Source organism: Muscardinus avellanarius (genome assembly GCF_963383645.1).
Source record: "Muscardinus avellanarius genome assembly, chromosome: X".
NCBI classification, from domain to species: domain Eukaryota; kingdom Metazoa; phylum Chordata; class Mammalia; order Rodentia; family Gliridae; genus Muscardinus; species Muscardinus avellanarius.
In genome coordinates, this window is record NC_137792.1 from 45,014,585 (window position 1) to 45,033,811 (window position 19,227).

The window sequence follows — 19,227 nt, forward strand, 5'->3', positions numbered from 1 at the left end:
TTCTTATTAACTATTTCCAAATAATGATGGAGCTCTCATTTGCAGAACATGCATCATTATTAGAACCATCACCACCCTGCAGCTAGCTTGGACATCATTAAAAGGGCTCATCAGCGTGCTATTTCTTGGAAACTGGAACACAGACTCCTCCAGCAGCTCCACAGGTCCTTTGTCCTCAGTGAGCAGAAGACTACAGCAGCTGGCTACTGAAGAGACTGTCCAAGTGGTAGAGCACCTCCTTGGCCTTGCTTAGTACATTTACTGCCGAACAGTAACTGAACACTGGATATTGCTTTTTTGTGGTCTCCACTTTCAGGGACTGCAAAGGGATGTGTCACACCTTACTTCACTAAGAGCCACAGTCTAAGGATCTCCAGAGGCGGCTCCCCGTAGAGAGAGGTGGTATTCGTAGGGTCTCCACCGCCTTGGGGCCTACCTGCACATCTCTAGGGCTGAGGGAACCAGTATCTCTTCACCTTCCTGTCATCCACATACCGACTGGAAATCCTGCTTGCCATTTTCATTTGTTTGTTCTATTGGGTGTGACGAAGTTTTAGCTACAGCTTCGATTCCTTAAGCAGTTAGAGGACTAACAAGGGTTTCTTTTTCTTCTCGAGTCAGTTTTGGTAAGATCGAGTTTCCTAGGAATCCATTCATCTTGTCTGTTTTCAAGTTCATTGGCATAAAGCTCCTTTATTTTTTCTCCTCTGCTGTATACAACTTGCAGCCATGTCTCCCTTTTCATTGCTAATATTGGTTATTTGTGCCTTCTCGCTTTTTTTCTTGATCAACCTCGCCAGAGGTTTGTCTATTTTATTAGTCTTTTCGAAGAACCAACTTTTGGCTATGTTGCTCCTCTCTATTGTGTCTTTGTTTTCCATTTCTTTAATTTCTGCTCTGATCTTTTTTGATCTCCTTCCTTCCACATTTTTTGGGTTTATTCTGTTGTTCTTTTTCTGATTGATTTCTCAAACTGGACATCGAGCCCATTGTCAATCTTTCTCATTTTCTAATTTGCGCACTTAAGGATATATATTGCCGTCCAAATACTGCTTTTCTGCAAGGTCAGATATGTAATATGTTCATCGCTGCTCAGCTCCAAGTAGCTTGGCATTCCCATCATGGTTACTTCTTTGACCCCTGAATTATATAGAAGTGTGTTTTTAGGTTTCTAAATGTTTGGGGATTTGAAATTTTATCTCTGTGATTGAAATCTGTCCTAACTGCATTATGGTCAGATGATGTGGTCTTTGTGGTAACAACTCTTTGAAATTTATTGAGACTTGTTTCATGGCTTAGTATGTGATTGATATTTTTGAATGTTTGCCATGTGCTTTATAAGAATGTGTGTTCTCTAACTATCAAATACAGAGTTCTACATATGTCTATTATCAAGTTTGTTAACTGTGTTGCTCAAATTTTATTTATCTAAACTGATTCTTTTGGTCGTGATCTACCAATAATTGAAAAAGTATGTTAATATTTCAACTCTAATGGTGCATTTGTCAGTTTCTCCTTGCAGTTCTCTCTTTTTTGCCTTATGTATTTTGAGAGTATTTTATTAGGAATATTCAAGTAAATCATTGTTATATATTCCTGGTAAATATGTAATACCCTCTCTATTCCTAATGATGCATTTTTCCTGTATTTTATCTTGTATTAACACAGCAGCGCAAACTTTCCTTCCTCTTGGGATTTGTACGGTATGTAATTTTCCAGTCCTCTATTTGAAGAATTTTTATGCCTTTGTGCTTAAATTATGTCTCTTGGAAACAGCATGTAGCTAGACCTTTAAATATATCTAATCTGTTTACTTATGTCTTTTTTTTTTCTAGTACTGAGTATGGAACCCAGAGGTAGTCTACCTCTGAGCTACACCCCAGTCCTTTTTTCTTTTTTCTTTTTATTTTGAAACTCTCACTGAGTTGCCTAGGCTGGCCTTGAACCTGTCCCAGGTATTGGGATTACACGTGTGCACCACAACACCCAGTTTACCTGTCTTTTATTGGAAGATTTGGTCTGTTTATTTTTCACGTGATATATTTGGACTCATTTCTTCCATCGCACTTTTATTTCTTTTCTCTACCATCACCTTTCTATACCTCATTTTCTCTTTTCTCGCCTACTTTTTAAAGTTTAACATTTTTATTCTATTTTTTCCATACTGCTTGACTTTCTTTTTCTATTCTCTCTGGTTATTCTTAAAATTTTACCATGTTTGTTTAACTTATAGAGTTGAAAGTTTTAAACAATATTTTAATATGCCCCAAAGAATTCGGGAAACATAGAAACTTTAAAACTCCTTTCCTAACCACATAAAATTGTTTTCAAATATGTTGATTTTTTTTCTTTTTTCTTTTTTCCTAACTGCTCAGTTATTCATCCCCATCAGTTTTATTTTTGTAGGCATTATTTGTTTGGATTTACATGCATGCACTCCTGAATCTCTGACTGTCTTTCTGAGATCGTTTTTTCCATTATGAATGCATGTTTAAATGTCCTTTTAGTGCGAGTTTAATTCTCCAAGTCTTTGTTTTATGTAAATTTTTTATTTTGTGTTCATTTTAAAAGTTTGTTACATGTGTTTTCACTCAACACTTAGAATATATGATCCTCCTCTTTTGACTTAGAGAAGTCTTCTCTGTTATCATTAAGAAGTACACCATCAGTCTAATTGCTTGTGTTCAAGTTGGACATGGAAGGAGTCCTATAGTTCTAACATGTTTAGGCGTGTGTTTCTTTTTTATTTATTCCACTTTGGAAATGAGTTTCATAGTACAACGGATTCATGATTTTATAGTTCCTGGAAAATTCTCAACCACTATCTATCTCTTCAAATATTGTCTCTCTATTTTTTCTTTCTCATAATCTTTAAGTCATGTTTCTATATTCCATATCTCCTAACATCTCTTAGATATTTTTATCTCCTTGTTTTCTTGTGCTTCATTTTGGGTGATTTCTTCAGATTTATCTTTCAGTGTAATTATTCCCTCTTTGACTATGTCTAATCTGCTGTTTTTTATTTCCAAAGTTGTATTTTGACTTGTACAAAGTCCACATACCTTACTTTCTAATCTGCTTAGTCATCCCTAATAGTGCCTGGCTGCTTGCTCATCTTTGCGATGACATCTATTATTTCTTCCAGCATTTTCTATCATTTTCATTCAGCCAGTAGTCGCCACTCACATGAGTAGGACATTGTAAATATTGTTCACATCTAAACCACATCGTCATTCTGATTGCATACCCTGTGTTGTATACCATTTTGTTTTCCTAGAAGGCAACCATTGTCTGTTTCGTTTTCTTTTGCCTACTGCTGTAGTGCCTAGTACTAATTCTTCTCTGAAGTTCTTTTTAAAATCCAAACCAAATCATGTCCCTCTTCTGCTCAAAATTCTCCCCTGATTTCCAACTCCTTCAGAACAAAAGCCACAGCCCTCACGATGGCCCTAGTGTCCTTCAAAGTCTGGTTCCCTTCCCCCCTCTGACCTCATCTGTCACTCTCCCCATCACTTCCTCTTTCGCAGCCACACTGGCCTCTCTGCTCCTCAGATATGCTAGGTAGCCTCCTCCTTTGGGGCCCGATGCTCGCTATTCTCACTGTGTGGAATACCTTTCCTTCCAAATGGTCTGATGACTTGCCCAGTATCTCCATTATGCTCAAATGTCACTACCCTGGAGAGGTATTTTCTGAACCGCATATATGAAACAGCCCCAGTTGCTGCTATTTTCCATCTCTTTATCCTGCCTTATGTGTTATCTTTCCACAAAGCACTATCGCCACTTGATGTATTTATACTGATTTATTGTGGTTAGTGTTTGTGTCTCCCCATAGACTGTAAGCTCTACAATGCAGGGACTTCTGTTTTGTTCACTGTTGTGTCCCCAGTGCCAACAAGAACAGTGCATAGTGATATTTAGTAGACACTCAATAAATATTTGTGGAATAAACTGAGTGAGTGAATGAATGAATGACCTCATTAATTAATGTAAAGGATACAGAAAGAAATGCCTTGAGAAGCAGGCCAGGCATGAAGGAGCTTGGCGCCATTGCAAAGGTGGTGGGGACTGGGAGGCAGCGGTGGGAGAGCCTGGGTTCTTTGGGAAGCATGCTCGCAGTTGGTAGGCTAGTGGCAAAGCCCTGTGATCTTTGGTGACTGGCTGTATATGCGAGGGTTCCTGAAAGCAGGCCTGCCTGTCTCACTCAGCCCTCAAATGTCTCATTGCCGTGCTCGCCTGGGACTTGGTGAAAACCAAAGCTCCATCTCTCGTGAATTGATGTTGGCCTGGAGAGGGAGGTTTCTAGTGGTATGCCACAAGGCTCTCTTTATCTTGATGGCATTCTGCTGAAACCTGCAGGTGGTAAAGATGGGGGAGAGAGGCTGGGCGTGGTGGCGCACGCTTGTCATCCCAGCATTTGGTTGGCAGAGACTGGAGGATTGCGGTTCGCTAACAGCTTCAGCAATTTAGTGAGACCCTACAAAACTCAGTGAGACCCTGTTTCAAAAATAAAAAGACTAGCCGGGCGTGGTGGCGCACGCTTGTAATCCCCGCACTTGGGAGGCTGAGACAGGAGGATCGCGCAGGTTCGAAGCCAGCCTCAGCTACTTAGTGACGCCCTCTGCAACTTAGTGAGACCCTGTTTCAAAATAAAAAGAATAGCCGGGCGTGGTGGCGCATGCTTGTAATCCCCGCGCTTGGGAGGCGGAGACGGGAGGATCGTGCAGGTTGGAAACCAGCCACGCTGGCTTAAGAGACCCTGTTTCCAAATAAAAAAGTATAAAAATAGGTCTGGGAGTGTAACCCGGAGGTAGTAGGGCTTCCAGGAACCCCAGTACCACCAATAAATAAATAAATAAATAAATAAATAAATAAATAAATATAGGGCAGGGGGTGTAGCTCGGAGGTCAAATGCCCCTGGGTTCCATCCCCAAACCTGCAAAAAAAAAAAAAAAAAAAGGCTAGCCAGGCATGGTGGTGCACACTTGTAATCCCAGCACTTGGGAGGCCGAGACAGGAGGATCACAGGTTCACTGCCAGGCTCAGCTACTTAGTGAGGCTCTCAGCAACTTAGGGAGACCCTGTTTCCAAATAAAATATAAAAAAATAGGTCTGAGAGTATAGCTTGGAGGTAGAAAAGCCCCTAGGTTCCACCCCAAGTACCACACACACACACAAATAAATAAAAAGACTAAAAACTAAGGCTAAGGGTGTAGCTTGGAGGTACAGTGCCCCTGGGTTCCATCTCCAGTACTGCAAAAAAATAAAGTAAGTGGGAGAAGAGGATAGGTCACATGTTAGACAACAGAATTAGTATCCCAAGCATCATCCACAGGCAGTAATGGGATCCCAGCTAGCATTCGTCTTTCTTTTGTGCTGTGAAAAACTGTTTCTTGCTGGGCGTGGTGGCGCACACTTGTAATCCCAGCATTTGGGAGGCCGAGACAGGAGGATCACGGTTCACAGACAGCCACAGCTACTTAGTGAGGCCCTCTGCAACTCAGCAAGACCCTGTTTCTTTTTCTTTCTTTCTTTCTTTTTGTGGGCCTGGGGATGGAACCCAGGGGCATTTGACCTCCAGACTACACCCCCTGCCCTATTTTTTATTCTTTATTTTGAGACAGGGTCTCACTAAGTTTCAGAGGGCCTCACTAAGTAGCTGAGGCTGTCCGCGAAGCGCGATCCTCCTGTCTCAGCCTCCCGAATGCTGGGATTACAAGCGTGCACTACCACACCCTGCTAAGACCCTGTTTCAAGATAAATAATAAAAAAATTTTTTAAAATAGGGTTGGAAGTGTAGCTTGGAGGTAGAATGCCCCTGGTTTTTATCCCAAGTACCACTAAAAAAAAGAAAGAAAGAAAGAAAATAAAGAAAGAAAGAAAGAAAATCTGTTTCTTAGCTGGGTGTGGTAGCGCAAGCTTGTAATCCCAGCATTTGGGAGGCTAAGAAAGGAGGATCTGGGTTTGTGGGCAGCCTCATCTACTTAGTGAGGCCCTTTAGTGAGGCTCTTTGCAACTTAGTGAGACCCTGTTTCAAAATAAAGAATAAAAATAGGGCTGGGGGTGTAGCTCAGAAGTCAAATGCTCCTGGGTTCCATCCCCAGTACTGCAAACACACACACACACACACACACACACACACACACACACACACATTGTTTCTTGGTCCAAGGGCCAATCAGATCACCTGTTAGAATTTTTTGTTTTGGTGGTACTGGGGATGTAACCCTTCTACCTCTGGGCTACACTCCAGACCTATTATATATATATATATATATATATATATATATATATATATATATATATATATAATTTGGTGGTACTGGGGTTCCTGGAAGCCCTTCTACCTCCGGGCTACACTCCCAGACCTATTTTATATATCTGAAACAGGGTCTCTAACGCCAGCGCGGCTGGCTTCGAACCTGCGCGATCTTCCTGTCTCCGCCTCCCAAGCGCGGGGATTACAAGCAGGCAGGCGCCACCACGCCCGGCGACCTATTTTATATTTTATTTGGAAACGGGGTCTCTTAAAACATCTGAGGCTGGCTTGGAATCTGCGTGATCCTCCTGTCTCCGCCTCCCAAGCACGGGGATTACAAGCGTGCGCCACCACGCCCGGCTTACCTGTTAGATTTTTATCTGTGATTCTTGAGGGGAGAGGACAGTGTAGAAGCTGGTACGATGTCTGGTACATAATAGTAAGTGCTGTTCCAATGGTGAACACCACAGGAAGGTAAGTTTCCGATTGAAAGAAGACTTTATCCGTCCTCAGGTGCCAGCAGGCTATGGAGTTTAGCCCAAGCACCTTGACAATGAGCCTGGCTCCACTGTTATTGCCTATGCCTACGCAGTCTAGGAAGACTTCCAGCAACTTAGCCATACCCTGTTTAAAAATAAAAAAGAGCTGGGGGTGTAGCTTGATCTTAGAATACCCCGGAGTTCAATCCCCAGTACAAGGAAGTAAAGGAGGGAGGGCGGGAGGGAGAAAGAACGAAAGGAAAGTTTGGTCTGACATGACTGTCCATGAGCTTGTCCCTATCAGCTTCCAATATCCCTGGCGTCCTTGTCTAGACCATGGAGTGTATATGACCTGCTTCCATTAGACCACCCTGGGGTGGGTCACTCCGGCGGCCCTGGATGTTACAGTGACTCCCTCCGCCTCACGGTCTGCTGATTCCTGACACCAGCCATGGGACAGAAACTCTTATCCTTCAGGGAATGGCCTGGGTCTGCCCATCTTGGCCCTGAGTTTCATTCCGACCCATAAGAATCAAAAAAACAAAAAAAGGAGTTTGTAGAGTCCAGCAGGCCCAGTTTCAAAGCATGAGGTCCTCATGTGTCAGCTGTGTGACTTTAGCCAGGTCATCTGCTCTGAGTGTCAATTTCCTTATCAATAAAGGGACCGATATGTACCTTGACAGATGCTATGGATGTTGGAGGGGATGGGTGTGTAGGACCTGGGCTCTGGCCCCCATGGATTGAACAACTACTGCTATGGGTGTGAAAGGGAGCAGAACACACGTCTAGAGCATGAGCCAGAGCAACCTGGAACTGGGTTGCTGTTCAGCTGCTCAGTGCTGTGACCTTGGTCAAGTTCTCCAACATTTTTTTTTTTTGGTGTGTGTGTGGTCCTGGGGATAGAACTCAAGGACATTCTACCTTTGAGCTACACCCCCAGCCCTATTTTTTATTCTTCATTTTGAAACAGGGTCTCATTGAGTTGCAAAGGGCCTCACTAAGTAGTGCACGCTGGCTGCGACGCAGTCCTCTTGTGTTTAGCCTCTCCAGTGCTGGGATTACAAGCGTGCGCCACCAAGCCCGCCAAGTTCTCTTAACATTTTTAACCTTCGCTTTGGTGTATCATAATAGCAGCACGTAATACATGAGGTGAGGCCTTCACGGGCCCCAGGCTCCTCCTCAGCCTGCCCTCTTCACAGATCCCCCTCCCTCCCCTGAGGAACTACCTAGTCCTCGGCTGCCTCTGCTTTTTCTCTCTCCTTTCTTTTCTTTTCCTTTTTTTTTAAATACTGGGGATTCAACCCAGGGAATTCCACCCCCAAACAATACTTCCAGCCCTTTATTTGTATTTACTTGTGTTTGGAAATAGTTCCCGCTACATTAAGGAGAATCTTACTAAGTTTCTGAGGCTGGTTTCAAACCTGTGATCCTCCTGTCTCAGCCTCCCAAATACTGAGATCACAGGTATGCACTACCATGATCAGATAACAAATGCCCTCTTAAAACTTTATACTTCTGTAGGGGAGTGAACTGGGGACTGAACCCAGAGACATTTTACCTCTGAGCTATACTCCCAGCCCTATTTTATTTTTAATTTTTGAAACAGGATCTCACTAAAGTACTAAGGCTGGCTCCAAACCTGTGATTGCCTAGTCTTAACCTCCCAAGTACTGGGATTACTGGTTTAAACTGTGTACTTGATAGATAGATGTGTTGAGTACATAATTCTATATCGCTTCCTTTCTGTTAGGGATGGTGGTACATGCCTGTTATCTCAGTACTGGGGAAACTGAGACAGGAGGATCATAGATTTGAGGTCAGCCTCAGCAATTTAGCAAGACCCTTAACAACTTAGTGAGAGCCTGTTTCAAAATAAAAAATACAAGGAGCTTCGGATCCAGCTCGGAGTCAGAATGTCCCAGGGTTCCGTCCCCAGCCTCCCCCCCCCCGAAGTATTTTTCTCCCTTTATAAATTGTTGTTTCTAAATATTTGGGTGTCAGCAGCAGTGAGGCATTCTCGTTGATGCCAAATTTGGTCAAAGGCACCACAGATACCAAAAGCATGACGTATTAGAGTTTGTGCAGATGGCGGAAGCAGGGTCCCCTCTGCTAGTATACCAGCACGGGTCAGTACCTCCGTGCTGTCACGTCGTGATGCGTGGGCTCCAGAGCCAGACCACCAGAGTTCAAATCCAGACCTGCCATTCCATAGCTGAGAAGTCAAATAACCCCTATCTTTCTTTTTTTGGGGGATGGGATAAAAGAGATAGAACCCAGGGGTTCTACCTCCAAGCTATACCCATATCCCTTTTAATTTTTTTTTTTTGTAGTACTGGGGATGGAACCCAGGGGCATTCTACCTCTGAGCTACACCCCCAGCCCTATTTTTTATTCTTTATTTTGAAACAGGGTCTCACTGAGTTGCTGATGCTGTCCACGAACTGCGATCCTCCTGCGTCAGCCTCCACAATGCTGGGATTACAAGCGTGTGCCACCACGCCCGGCTGTTTTTTAATTTTTGAAAGAATCTCTCTGAGTTACTATGTGCTGGTCTCGAACTTAGGATCCTCCTGTCTCAGCCTCGCAAGTACTAGGATTCCAGGTGTGCATCCTTAGTTTATTCTTTAGGGGGGGGGGAAAGGAAAATGGTAATGCTTACTTCCTAGGGTAACTGAACATATAAAGATATGACATGAGTCGATATGCATGAAGTGTTTAGAATAATAGCGCCTCATACATAGTAAGCCCCGTACATATACTTGATATTATTATCATTATTACTTTTGTGCTGAAGGGATTAAAACTAGAAGAAAAGCTTCCGCAGTACAGTGGAGAAAGCAAACTTCATCTACAAAAATACTAGCTCAGGAATTCGAAAGGAAAATTTGGACACCTTAGGGTATGGGATATTGAAGAACATAGGTAGTCAGGATAGGATAAGATGTTTCAGTGGGAAAATGGTAGGCCTTGTTTAAGGGCAGGTCCCTCTGGAGAGGTGAGCTGTGTTGTGTACGCCCTCATTGGAGCAGGGCAGTAACATATGTGGGAACAGTGACACAGGGATTATCTAAGGTGAGGGGATTTACTAAGCGCTTGATAATGCTCTTTTCTACCAGGCATGGCGGTGCACACCTGTCTGCCCAGTGCTTGGGAGGCTGAGACAGGAAGATTGCAGATTTGAGGACAGTCTCAGCAACTTATTGAGACCCTCAGAAACCTAGCGAGATCTTGTTTTCAAATGAAAATAAATAGGGCTAAGGGTATAGCTCAAAGGTAGAAATACGTCTCAGGCCAGGCATGGTGGCGCACGCTTGTAATCCCAGCATTCGGGAGGTGGAGACCAGAGGATCGCTGTTCACGGACAGCCTCAGCTACTCAGCGAGGCCCTTCACAACTCAGTGAGACTCTGTTTCAAAAATAAAAAGACAAGCCGGGCGTGGTGGCGCACGCTTGTTATCCCTGTGCTTGGGAGGCTGAGACAGGAGGATCGTGCAGGTTCGAAGCCAGCCTCAGCTACTTAGTGAGGCTCTCAGCAACTTAGTGAGACCCTGTTTCTCCAAATAAAATATAAAATAGGTCTGGGAGTGTAGCCCGGGAATAGAAAGCCCCCGGGTTCCATCCCCAGTGTCACAAAAAAATAAAAAATAAAAAGACTAAAAACTAGGGCTGGGGGTGTAGTTAGGAGGTACAATGCCCCTGGGGTCCATGCCTGATACCACAAAAAATACCCCTCAGTTCAATCCCCTGTGTCCTCCCTAATAATAATAATAATAATAATAATAATAATAATAATAACAATTCTCTTTTCTTAGGAACTAACCTGTCAGGTATTGCGACGATACTTCTAGTTGGGGACATGCCTCAGTAAAGGGGCAAGGCTGCTGCCAAGAGTTAATTCATTCTCAGAGGTAGGATTGACCACATCAAGAACATTTTCATGTCTTTGTTCTGAATTCTCATTGGACTTCCCTAAGTTTGAGAAAAAGTCTTAGCCTCAGTAACTATCCCAGACAGAGCATAGACAGGAGGAGTGGGTCACGCAGAAAGCAGGTGTTTGATGTAGAGGCAAAGTTGAGGAAGCCTTAGGACTAGAAGTGAAAGCTTGTGAAATATAAAAATTCAAAACGAAATTTCATCAAATCCAGTCCAATAATGTATTAAAAGGATACTATGTCAAGCAGGGCGTGGTGGCGCACGCTTGTAATCCCTGCGCTTGGGAGGCTGAGACAGGAGGATCGCACAGGTTCGAAGCCAGCCTCAGCTATTTAGTGAGGCTCTCAGCAACTGAGTGAGACCCTGTTTCCAAATAAAGGTCTGGGAGAATAGCCTGGAGGTAAGAAGCCTCTGGGTTCCACCCCCAATACCACCACCAAAAAAAGAAAGTAAAGAAAAAAATAGGGCTGGGGGTGTGGCTTAGAGGTAGAATGACCCTGGGTTCCATCCCTAGTACCGCAAAAGAGAAAGAAAGAAAGAAAGAAAGAAAGAAAGAAAGAAAGAGAAGAAAGCAAGCAAGCCAGACACTTGTAATCCCAGCATTTGAGAGGCTGAGACAGGAGGATCATGGCTCAAGGACAGCCTCAGCTACTTAGTGAGGCCCTTTGCAACTCAGTGAGCCCCTGTTTCAAAATAAAGAATAAAGCCGGGCATGGTGGCGCACACTTGTAATCCCCGCGCTTGGGAGGTAGAGACAGGAGGATCACGCAGGTTCAAAGCCAGCCTCGCTGACTTAAGAGACCTTGTTTCCAAATAAAAATATAAAATAGGTCTGGAAGTGTAGTCCGGAGGTAGAAGGGTTCAATACCCAGTACCACCAAAAAAAAAAAAAAAAAGAATAAAAAATAGGGCTCAGGGTGTAGCTCAAAGGTAGAATGCCCCTGGGTTCCATCCTCAGTACTGCAAAGATAATATGTCATGAACAAGGGTATTTATTCTAGGAATGGAGGGTTTAACGTTCGAATATCAATCAATGCAATTCACCATATTAACCAACCAAGAAAGAATTATCATATGACCATCATAATAAATTCAGAAAAAGAATTTGACAAAATCCATCATCCATTCTTGGTATTTTTTTTATACTAGGGATTGATACTAGCATGCACCACTATGCCCGGCTTTTATTCTTTATTTTGAAACAGGGCCTCACTAAGTTGCTGAGGCTGGCCTCAACCTGCAATCCTCCTAGCTCAGCCTCCTAAGTATTGGGATTACAGAAGTGCGCCACCATACCCAGCTCTTATTTTCTATTGTGAAACAGGGTTTTGCTCATTTGCTGAGGGGTTAAGTTTAAGGCTTATGGTCTTGCTCAGTTGCTGAGGCTGGCCTCAGACCTGCAATCTTCCTGTCTCAGCCTTCCAAGTCCTGGGATTATAGGCACATACCACGCCTAGCTCACTCTTTTCCTTTTCCTTTTCTTTTTCTTTTCTTTTCTTTTTCTTTTTTCTTTTTTTTTTTTTTTAGGTACTGGGGATGGAACCCAGGGACATTCTACCTCCGATCTACACCCCAAGCCCTATTTTTATTCTTTATTTTGGAACAGGGTCTCATTGAGTTGCAAAGGGTCTCACTAAGTAGTGGCTGAGGCTGTCCTCAAACCGAGATCCTCCTGTCTCAGCCTCCCAAATGCTGGAATTACAAATGTGGGCCACCATACCTGGCTTCTGGCTCATTCTTGATTTTAAAAAATTTATTGTGAAACTGGAAATAGAAGGGAACTTCTTCAACTTGATGTAGGGCATCTACCAAAAAACACAGCTGCCATGCGTGGTGGCGCACGCTTGTAATCCCAGTACTTGGGAGGCTGAGACAGGAGGATCGTGGGTTCCAGGCCAGCCTCAGGTGCTTAGTGAGGCCCTCTGCAACTTAGTGAGATCCTGTCTCAAAATAAAGAATAAAAGCCAGGCGTGGTGGCGCATGCTTGTAATCGCGGTACTTGGGAGGCTGAAACAGGAGGATCCGAGTTCATGGACAACCTCAGCTACTTAGTGAGGCCCTCTGCAACTCAGTGAGACCCTGTTTCAAAATAAAAAAATAAAAAATAAGGTTGGGGGTATAGCTCGGAGGTAGAATGCCCCTGGGTTCAATCCCTAATACTGGAAAAAAAAAATTCACAGCTAACATATTTAGTGGTGAATGTAATACTCCCCCACTAAGTTCTGGTCCCTTCCTACCACTTTCATTCACTGTTGTCCTGGAGGTTCTCACCAGTGCGATTAGGCAAGAAAAAGAAATCAAAGGCATCCAGATGGGAAAGGAAGGAATGAAGCTATATTTATTGACAATAGGATATGCGGGGAGCCCTGCCCTGAGAGTGCGTGGCGCTGTCCCTAGCAAAGTCCGAGGGGGAGGACGGGCGTGGAGGCAGCTGTGTTCTCCGTGAGCAGGTGTTCCTGTTCTTGCTGCTCTCACCCGAGGACGCCGGGATCCAACTCCTCCGCTCTTGCAACGTGGACTCTCAAGCCATTCTCCAGGGAGTTTCCGGGCTTTCCATCTCGGAGCGAGGCTGCTCCATGGGCGCCTGTGTTCTGAGGCTCCGGCTTCTTCGACTGACAGCTACTGATTCCTGCCATTCTCCAGCGTGCCGGCAGCCACCTGGAGACTACACCGCCTCCGAGTGGATAGGCCGATGCGATAGCTCCCTTTGATAATATAGTTCTGTTCCTCCAGATAACCTTGACGGATGCAGACGCACTGCATAGCCTCTTGGCAGTTAGATGAGCGATTTGGATGTAACGGAGCAGCGCTTCAACATATAGCACTGCGTGAAAGGAACGCACCCTGTAACATTACACTCACCGCGTAAGTTACAGTCACATACGCAAGCACGCCACAGACGCATCTGCAAGAAGTCACACAAACACGGGACCGTGGGCACGTTCAGCAGATGCCTAGATGGTAGGTTAGGGGAGGAACGGGAGCACGGATAAGTCAATAAAGAAAGCTGGGTGTGGTGGTGCATGCCTTGGGAGGCTGGGACAGGAGAATTGCAGGTTTAAAGGACAGCCTCAGCAATTTAGTGAGGCCCTGTTTCAAAATAAAAGAGAAAATAGGTCTGGGGGCAGAGCTCTGAGATTTGAATGCCCCTGGTAAAATCCCAAGTACCGCTAAAGAAAGAAAAAGAAAAGCCGGGCATGGTGGCGCACGCTTGTAATTCCAGCATTCAGGAGGCTGAGACAGGAGGATCGCGGTTCACGGACAGCCTCAGCTACTTAGTGAGGCCTTTTGCAAAAAAAAAAAAAAGAAAAGAAAAGAAAAGAAAAGAAAAAGAAAGAAAGAAAGAAAGAAAGAAAGAAAGAAAGAAAGAAAAGAAAGGGAGGGAAGGAGGAGACAAGAAAAGATAAACAAAAAGTTTAACCAACTGCAGATAGAAAATATTTGGGAGAAAAATTGTACCTTAGCTGGGCACAGTGGCACTTATTTGTAATCCAAGTATTTGGGAGGCTGCGACAGGAAGGTTGCAGGTTCAAGGCCACTCTCAGCAACCTAGCGAGGCCCTGTTTCAAAATAAAAGGTAAGAGCTGGGAGTGATGGCTCATTCTGAGACAGGAGGCTCAGAGGTTGGAGGATAGTCTTAGCAAGTAGTGAGACTCTCATCCACTTAGGGAGACCCTGTTTCAAATTAAAAAATAAAATAGGGCTGGTGACGCAGCTTGGAGGTAGAATGCTCCTGAGTTCAATCCCCAGTACCATACAAAATGAATAAAATGTGAAAAGAGCTGGAAGTATACCTTGGAGTTTGTAAAAGGCCCATAAGTTCAGTCCCCAGTACCGAAAAAGTGGGAGCTCGTAGATCATTGGGGGCACACCCTACAAGGAGATATGAGTAGCTCAGCCCCTCCTTTTCCCCTCTCTTTTGCTTCCTACCCTACATAAGGTGAGTATCTTCCTCTGCCACGCACTCCCACCATGATGTACTGGCCTCACCACAATCCCAAAACAACAGGGCTAACCAGCCATGGGCTGAAACCTCTAAAACTGTGAGCAAAAGAAACCTTTCCTCTTTTTAAGTGGGTATTTTGTTATAGTAACAGAGCTATAACAAGCACTATCCTCTTGCTGAGAAAGTCAGTAAATTTATTTGTAAGAGCAGACAGGTAGACACCGTGATCGAGACCACATGTCATTAATGAATATGTTACCCCTGTTCACCCCCAGGTTCTGAACTTAAAGTTCAGGCTTCTTTGCTATTGACCTGACTTACACTGTTCCTCTGTCAGGGCACTCCAGACCCCAGCACTCTGCCTTTACCGTCCATCAGCAACAGATGGTTTGTACTATCCCTTCCCAGGCTACACTGACCCTCCCGCCCTGAGCAAAAACACTGGCTTTCAAAACAAAATCTCAGCCGGGCATGGTGGCATGAGATTGTAATCTCCCAGTACTCAGGAAGCTGAGAGAGGGGAATCTCGGGTTTGAGGCCAGCATGCAGGAACTTTAGTGAGACCCTGTTTCAAAATAGAGCACCCCTAGATTCAACCCCCAGTACCACAAAAAGAAAGGAATCTCAACTTCCATGACTACCTTTAAGGAAGTCTGGCCTTGTAGGATATGGGATGGTTTACTAGAAGTCCTACAGGCTGCCTTTCTTTGAGGGCACTGGACCTCGGCAGCCTCGGGGCTTCTCACACAAACTGTGGGTCAGCTCCATTCTGCAGGCCCCACCATCTCCAAGGGAACCAGACAGTGTCGGCCTCCGCGTCACCTGAGGGCACTAAGTCTCGGCTCGTAAGTCGCAATGTCCCCTCTAGATTCCTGAAATAGAATTCAATAGTAATGCAGTCCACTTACACACATAGAGCTTAAGCATTAACATAACGCGCTGACTTCATAAAAGGAATATAGCGAATGCTCTCCTCCGCATCGCTTGAGATCATCTTAGGACTTTCTCCTTTAGACCAGAGAACACAGACAGACAGACAGACAGACAGAGAATGGTACTAGGGATTGAAGCCAGGGGTATTATTCCACTTAGCTACATCCCCAGCCCTTTTTATTTTTTACTTTGTTTTTTCTTGTGGGGGGGCTTTGTTTTGATACTGGGGTTGAACCCAGGACACATTCAACCTCCACGTTACACCCTAGCCCTGTTTTATTTGTTAATTTATTATTTATATGTTTATTTTGTGGTACTAGTGATGGAACCTGTGGGCATTCTGCCTCCAAGAGACACCCCCAGCCCTATTTTTTCTTCTTTATTATGAAAACAGGTTCTCACTGAGTTGCAAAGCGCCTCACTAATAGTAGCTGAGGCTGTCCTCAACCACAATCCTCCTGTCTCAACCTCCCAAATGCTAAGATTACAAGCGTGCACCACCATGCCCAGATCTTATTTGTTATTTTATTTTATTTTATTTTGGTACTGGGGGTGGAACCCAGGGGCTTTTCTACCTCTGGGCTATACTCCCAGACCTTTTTTTATATTTTATTTTGAAACAGGGTCTCACTAAATTGCTGAGAGCCTCACTAAGTAGCTGAGGCTGGCTTAGGACCTGTGCGATCCTCCTGTCTCAGCCTCCCGAGCGCGGGGATTACAAGCGTGCGCCACCACGCCCGGCCTCACATTTTACCTTTTTAAAATTATTTTGTTTGCTTGTTTTGTAGTACTAGGGATTGAACCCAGAACCCTTTACCTCCAAGCTATATACTCAGCCCTGTTCATTTTGTTTGTTTGTTTGCTTTTAAGCAGGATCTTGAAGAATACTGAATTATATGGAAATGAATTAAAAATCCAATGTCACAAGCCGGGCGTGGTGGCGCACGCTTGTAATCCCCGCGCTTGGGAGGCTGAGACAGGAGGATCACGCAGGTTCGAAGCCAGCCTCAGCTACTTAGTGAGGCTCTCAGTAACTTAATGAGACCCTGTTTCCAAATAAAATAAAAGATAGGTCTGGGAGTATAGCCCGGAGGTAGAAGGCCTCTGGGTTCCACCCCCCAGTACCAAAAAAAAAAAAAAAAATCCAAAGTCACATTTCTCTATGCATGTATCCCTTTTATCTTGATTTTTAATTCATTTCCATATAACTCAGTATTCTTCACTTTTAAAATAATCTGTTACGCAGAGTTATTACCCTCTATTGATGTATTTATTTATTATTTATGTATTTATACTGGGGATGGAACCCAGGGGCATTCGACCTCCAAGCTACTCCCCCAGCCCTTTTTATTTTTTTTATTTTGAAACAGGGTCTAAGTTACTGAGGGTCTTGCTGAACCCACAACCCTCCTGTCTCATCCTCCCAAGTACTGGGGTAGCTGTGTGCCACCACACCTGGCCCTCCTTTCACTCGATATCTCAGTTTTTAAATTTTCTCTGTGTTATTTTTCCCGCTTTTCTTTCTTTCTCTCTCTTTTTTAATTGTAGTGGAGGCTAAACTCAGTGGCATTTTACCTCCAAGCTATACCCGCAAACCTATTTTAATTTTTGTTTGGAAACAGGGCCTCACTAAATTGCTGACGCTGACCTCAAACACCTGTAATCCCAGTACTTGAGAGGCTGAGACAAGAGGATCACAGGTTGGAGGCCAGCCTCAGCAACTTAGACCCTGATTCAAAACTAAAAAGGGCTGAGTGTGGCTCACTGATAGAATGCCCTGTATTCAAACCTCAGTACCACTGAGAGAAAGAGGAGGAGGAGGAGGAGGAGGAGGAGGAGGAAGGGGAGGGGAGGAGAGGAGAAAAATTGGGCCTGAGCTCCTTGGTAGAGCATTTGCAGGCTCAAGGTGGAGGTGGGGAGGGAGGCCTGGCGCTCTGCGGTGGAGTGCTTATAGGCACCATAAAAAGAAGGGGGAGGAGGAGGAGAACACAGAGGCTAGACGAGGCGATGTGCAGGAGAAGAAATATGAATGGTCAACAGCATCTGATAAGGTGCTCAAGATTATTGGAAATCTGAGGAATTAAAGTAACAATGAGGGGCTGGGCATGGTGCCACATGCCTGGAATCCCAGGACTTGGGAGGCTGAGACAAGAGAATCGTAGATTTGAGGCCAGCCTCAGCAATTTAGTGAGAACTTGTTTTTTTTTTGTTTTGTTTTGTTTTGTTTTGTTTTGTTGGTGGTACTGGGGTTCCTGGAAGCCCTTCTACCTCCGGGCTACACTCCCAGACCTATTTTTACATTTTTACTTGGAAACAGGGCCTCCTAAGCCAGCGCGCGCGGCTGGCTTCGAACCTGCGCGATCCTCCTGTCTCCGCCTCCCAAGCGCGGGGATTACAAGCGTGCGCCACCACGCCCTGCACGAGAACTTGTTTTAAATATTAAAAATAAAATAGAGCTGGGGGTACAGCCGAGAGGTAGAATGTCCTTGAGTTCTACCCCCAGTACCAAGGAAGGAAGGAAGGAAGGACGGACTAGGGGGATATAGCTTGGAGACAGAATGTACTGGACCGATCCCCGGTGCCCCCCGAAAAAGTAACAGTAAGATATCACATAATTAATAAGCAGAATATTGTCACCTGGTAGGAGATAGGAAGAACTACAGACTCTCCTGCGTGGCTGGTGGAAGGGTTTTCATTTCAGCTTTATGCACAAAAGAAAAGGCAAGAACACAGCCGGGCGTGGTGGCGCACACATTTAATCCCGGTACTTGGGAGACTGAGACAGGAGGGTCTCAGGTTCGAGGACAGCCTCAGCAACCTAGCGAGACTCTGCCTCAAAATAAAAATGAAATAGGGCTGGCGGTGTAGGTTGGAGGTAGAATATTCCTGGGCTCAATCTCTAGTACAACAACAACAACAACAACAGACCCTGTTTTCAAATAAAAAATAAAATAAAAAGGACTGGAGGTGTAGTTTAGAGGTAGAATACCCCTGGGCTCAATTCCCAGTACAACCAAAAAAAGAAAAAAAAAAAAAGCCAAAATGAAAGGGTTGGGGATGAAACTCAGAGGTAAAACGCCCCTGGGTTCAATCCCCAGCACCAAACAAACAAACAAACAAACAAACAAACAAAGCAGCGGGCATGAGTACAGCCTGCAACCCAGGACATGGGAGGCTGGGAGAGGATTCGCAGCCAGCCCAGGCTACGTAACATGGCTCTCAGCAACTTAGTGAGGCTCTATTTCCAAATAAATAATAAAATAGGTCTGGGGGTATAGCAGGAGGTAAAAGACGCTTAAGTTCAAAGGGAATGAAAAGCTGATGTCCCACTATATATATATATATATATATTTTTTTTTTTTTTCAGTACTGGGGATGGAACCCAGGGGCATTCTACCTCTGAGCTACAGCCCCAGCCCTATCTTTTCTTTTTCTTTTGTGGTACTGGGGTTGGAACCCAGGGGCTTTTCTACTTCTGGGCTAGACTTCCAGTCCTATTTTATATTTTATTTGGAAACAGGGTCTCACTAAGTTGCTGAGAGCCTCACTAAGTAGCTGAGGCTGGCTTCGAACCTGTGTGATCCTCCTGTCTCAGCCTCCCAAGCGCGGGGATTACAAGTGTGCGCCACCACGCCCGGCTTAGATTCTTTATTTTGAAGCAGGATCTCACTCAGTTG

The 19,227-nt window shown here is 44.6% G+C and overlaps 1 protein-coding gene across 1 annotated transcript; it reads left to right on the forward strand.

Annotated features, from left to right (window-relative positions):
- Positions 1–729: 729 nt before the first annotated feature.
- On the forward strand, positions 730–960 carry KANTR (KANTR integral membrane protein; the record flags this gene model as incomplete). Its single annotated transcript, XM_080718524.1, has 1 exon — positions 730–960. One exon carries the CDS (start codon positions 730–732, stop codon positions 958–960), a length of 231 nt encoding a protein of 76 aa, XP_080574650.1.
- Between the last annotated feature and the right edge of the window lie 18,267 nt (positions 961–19,227).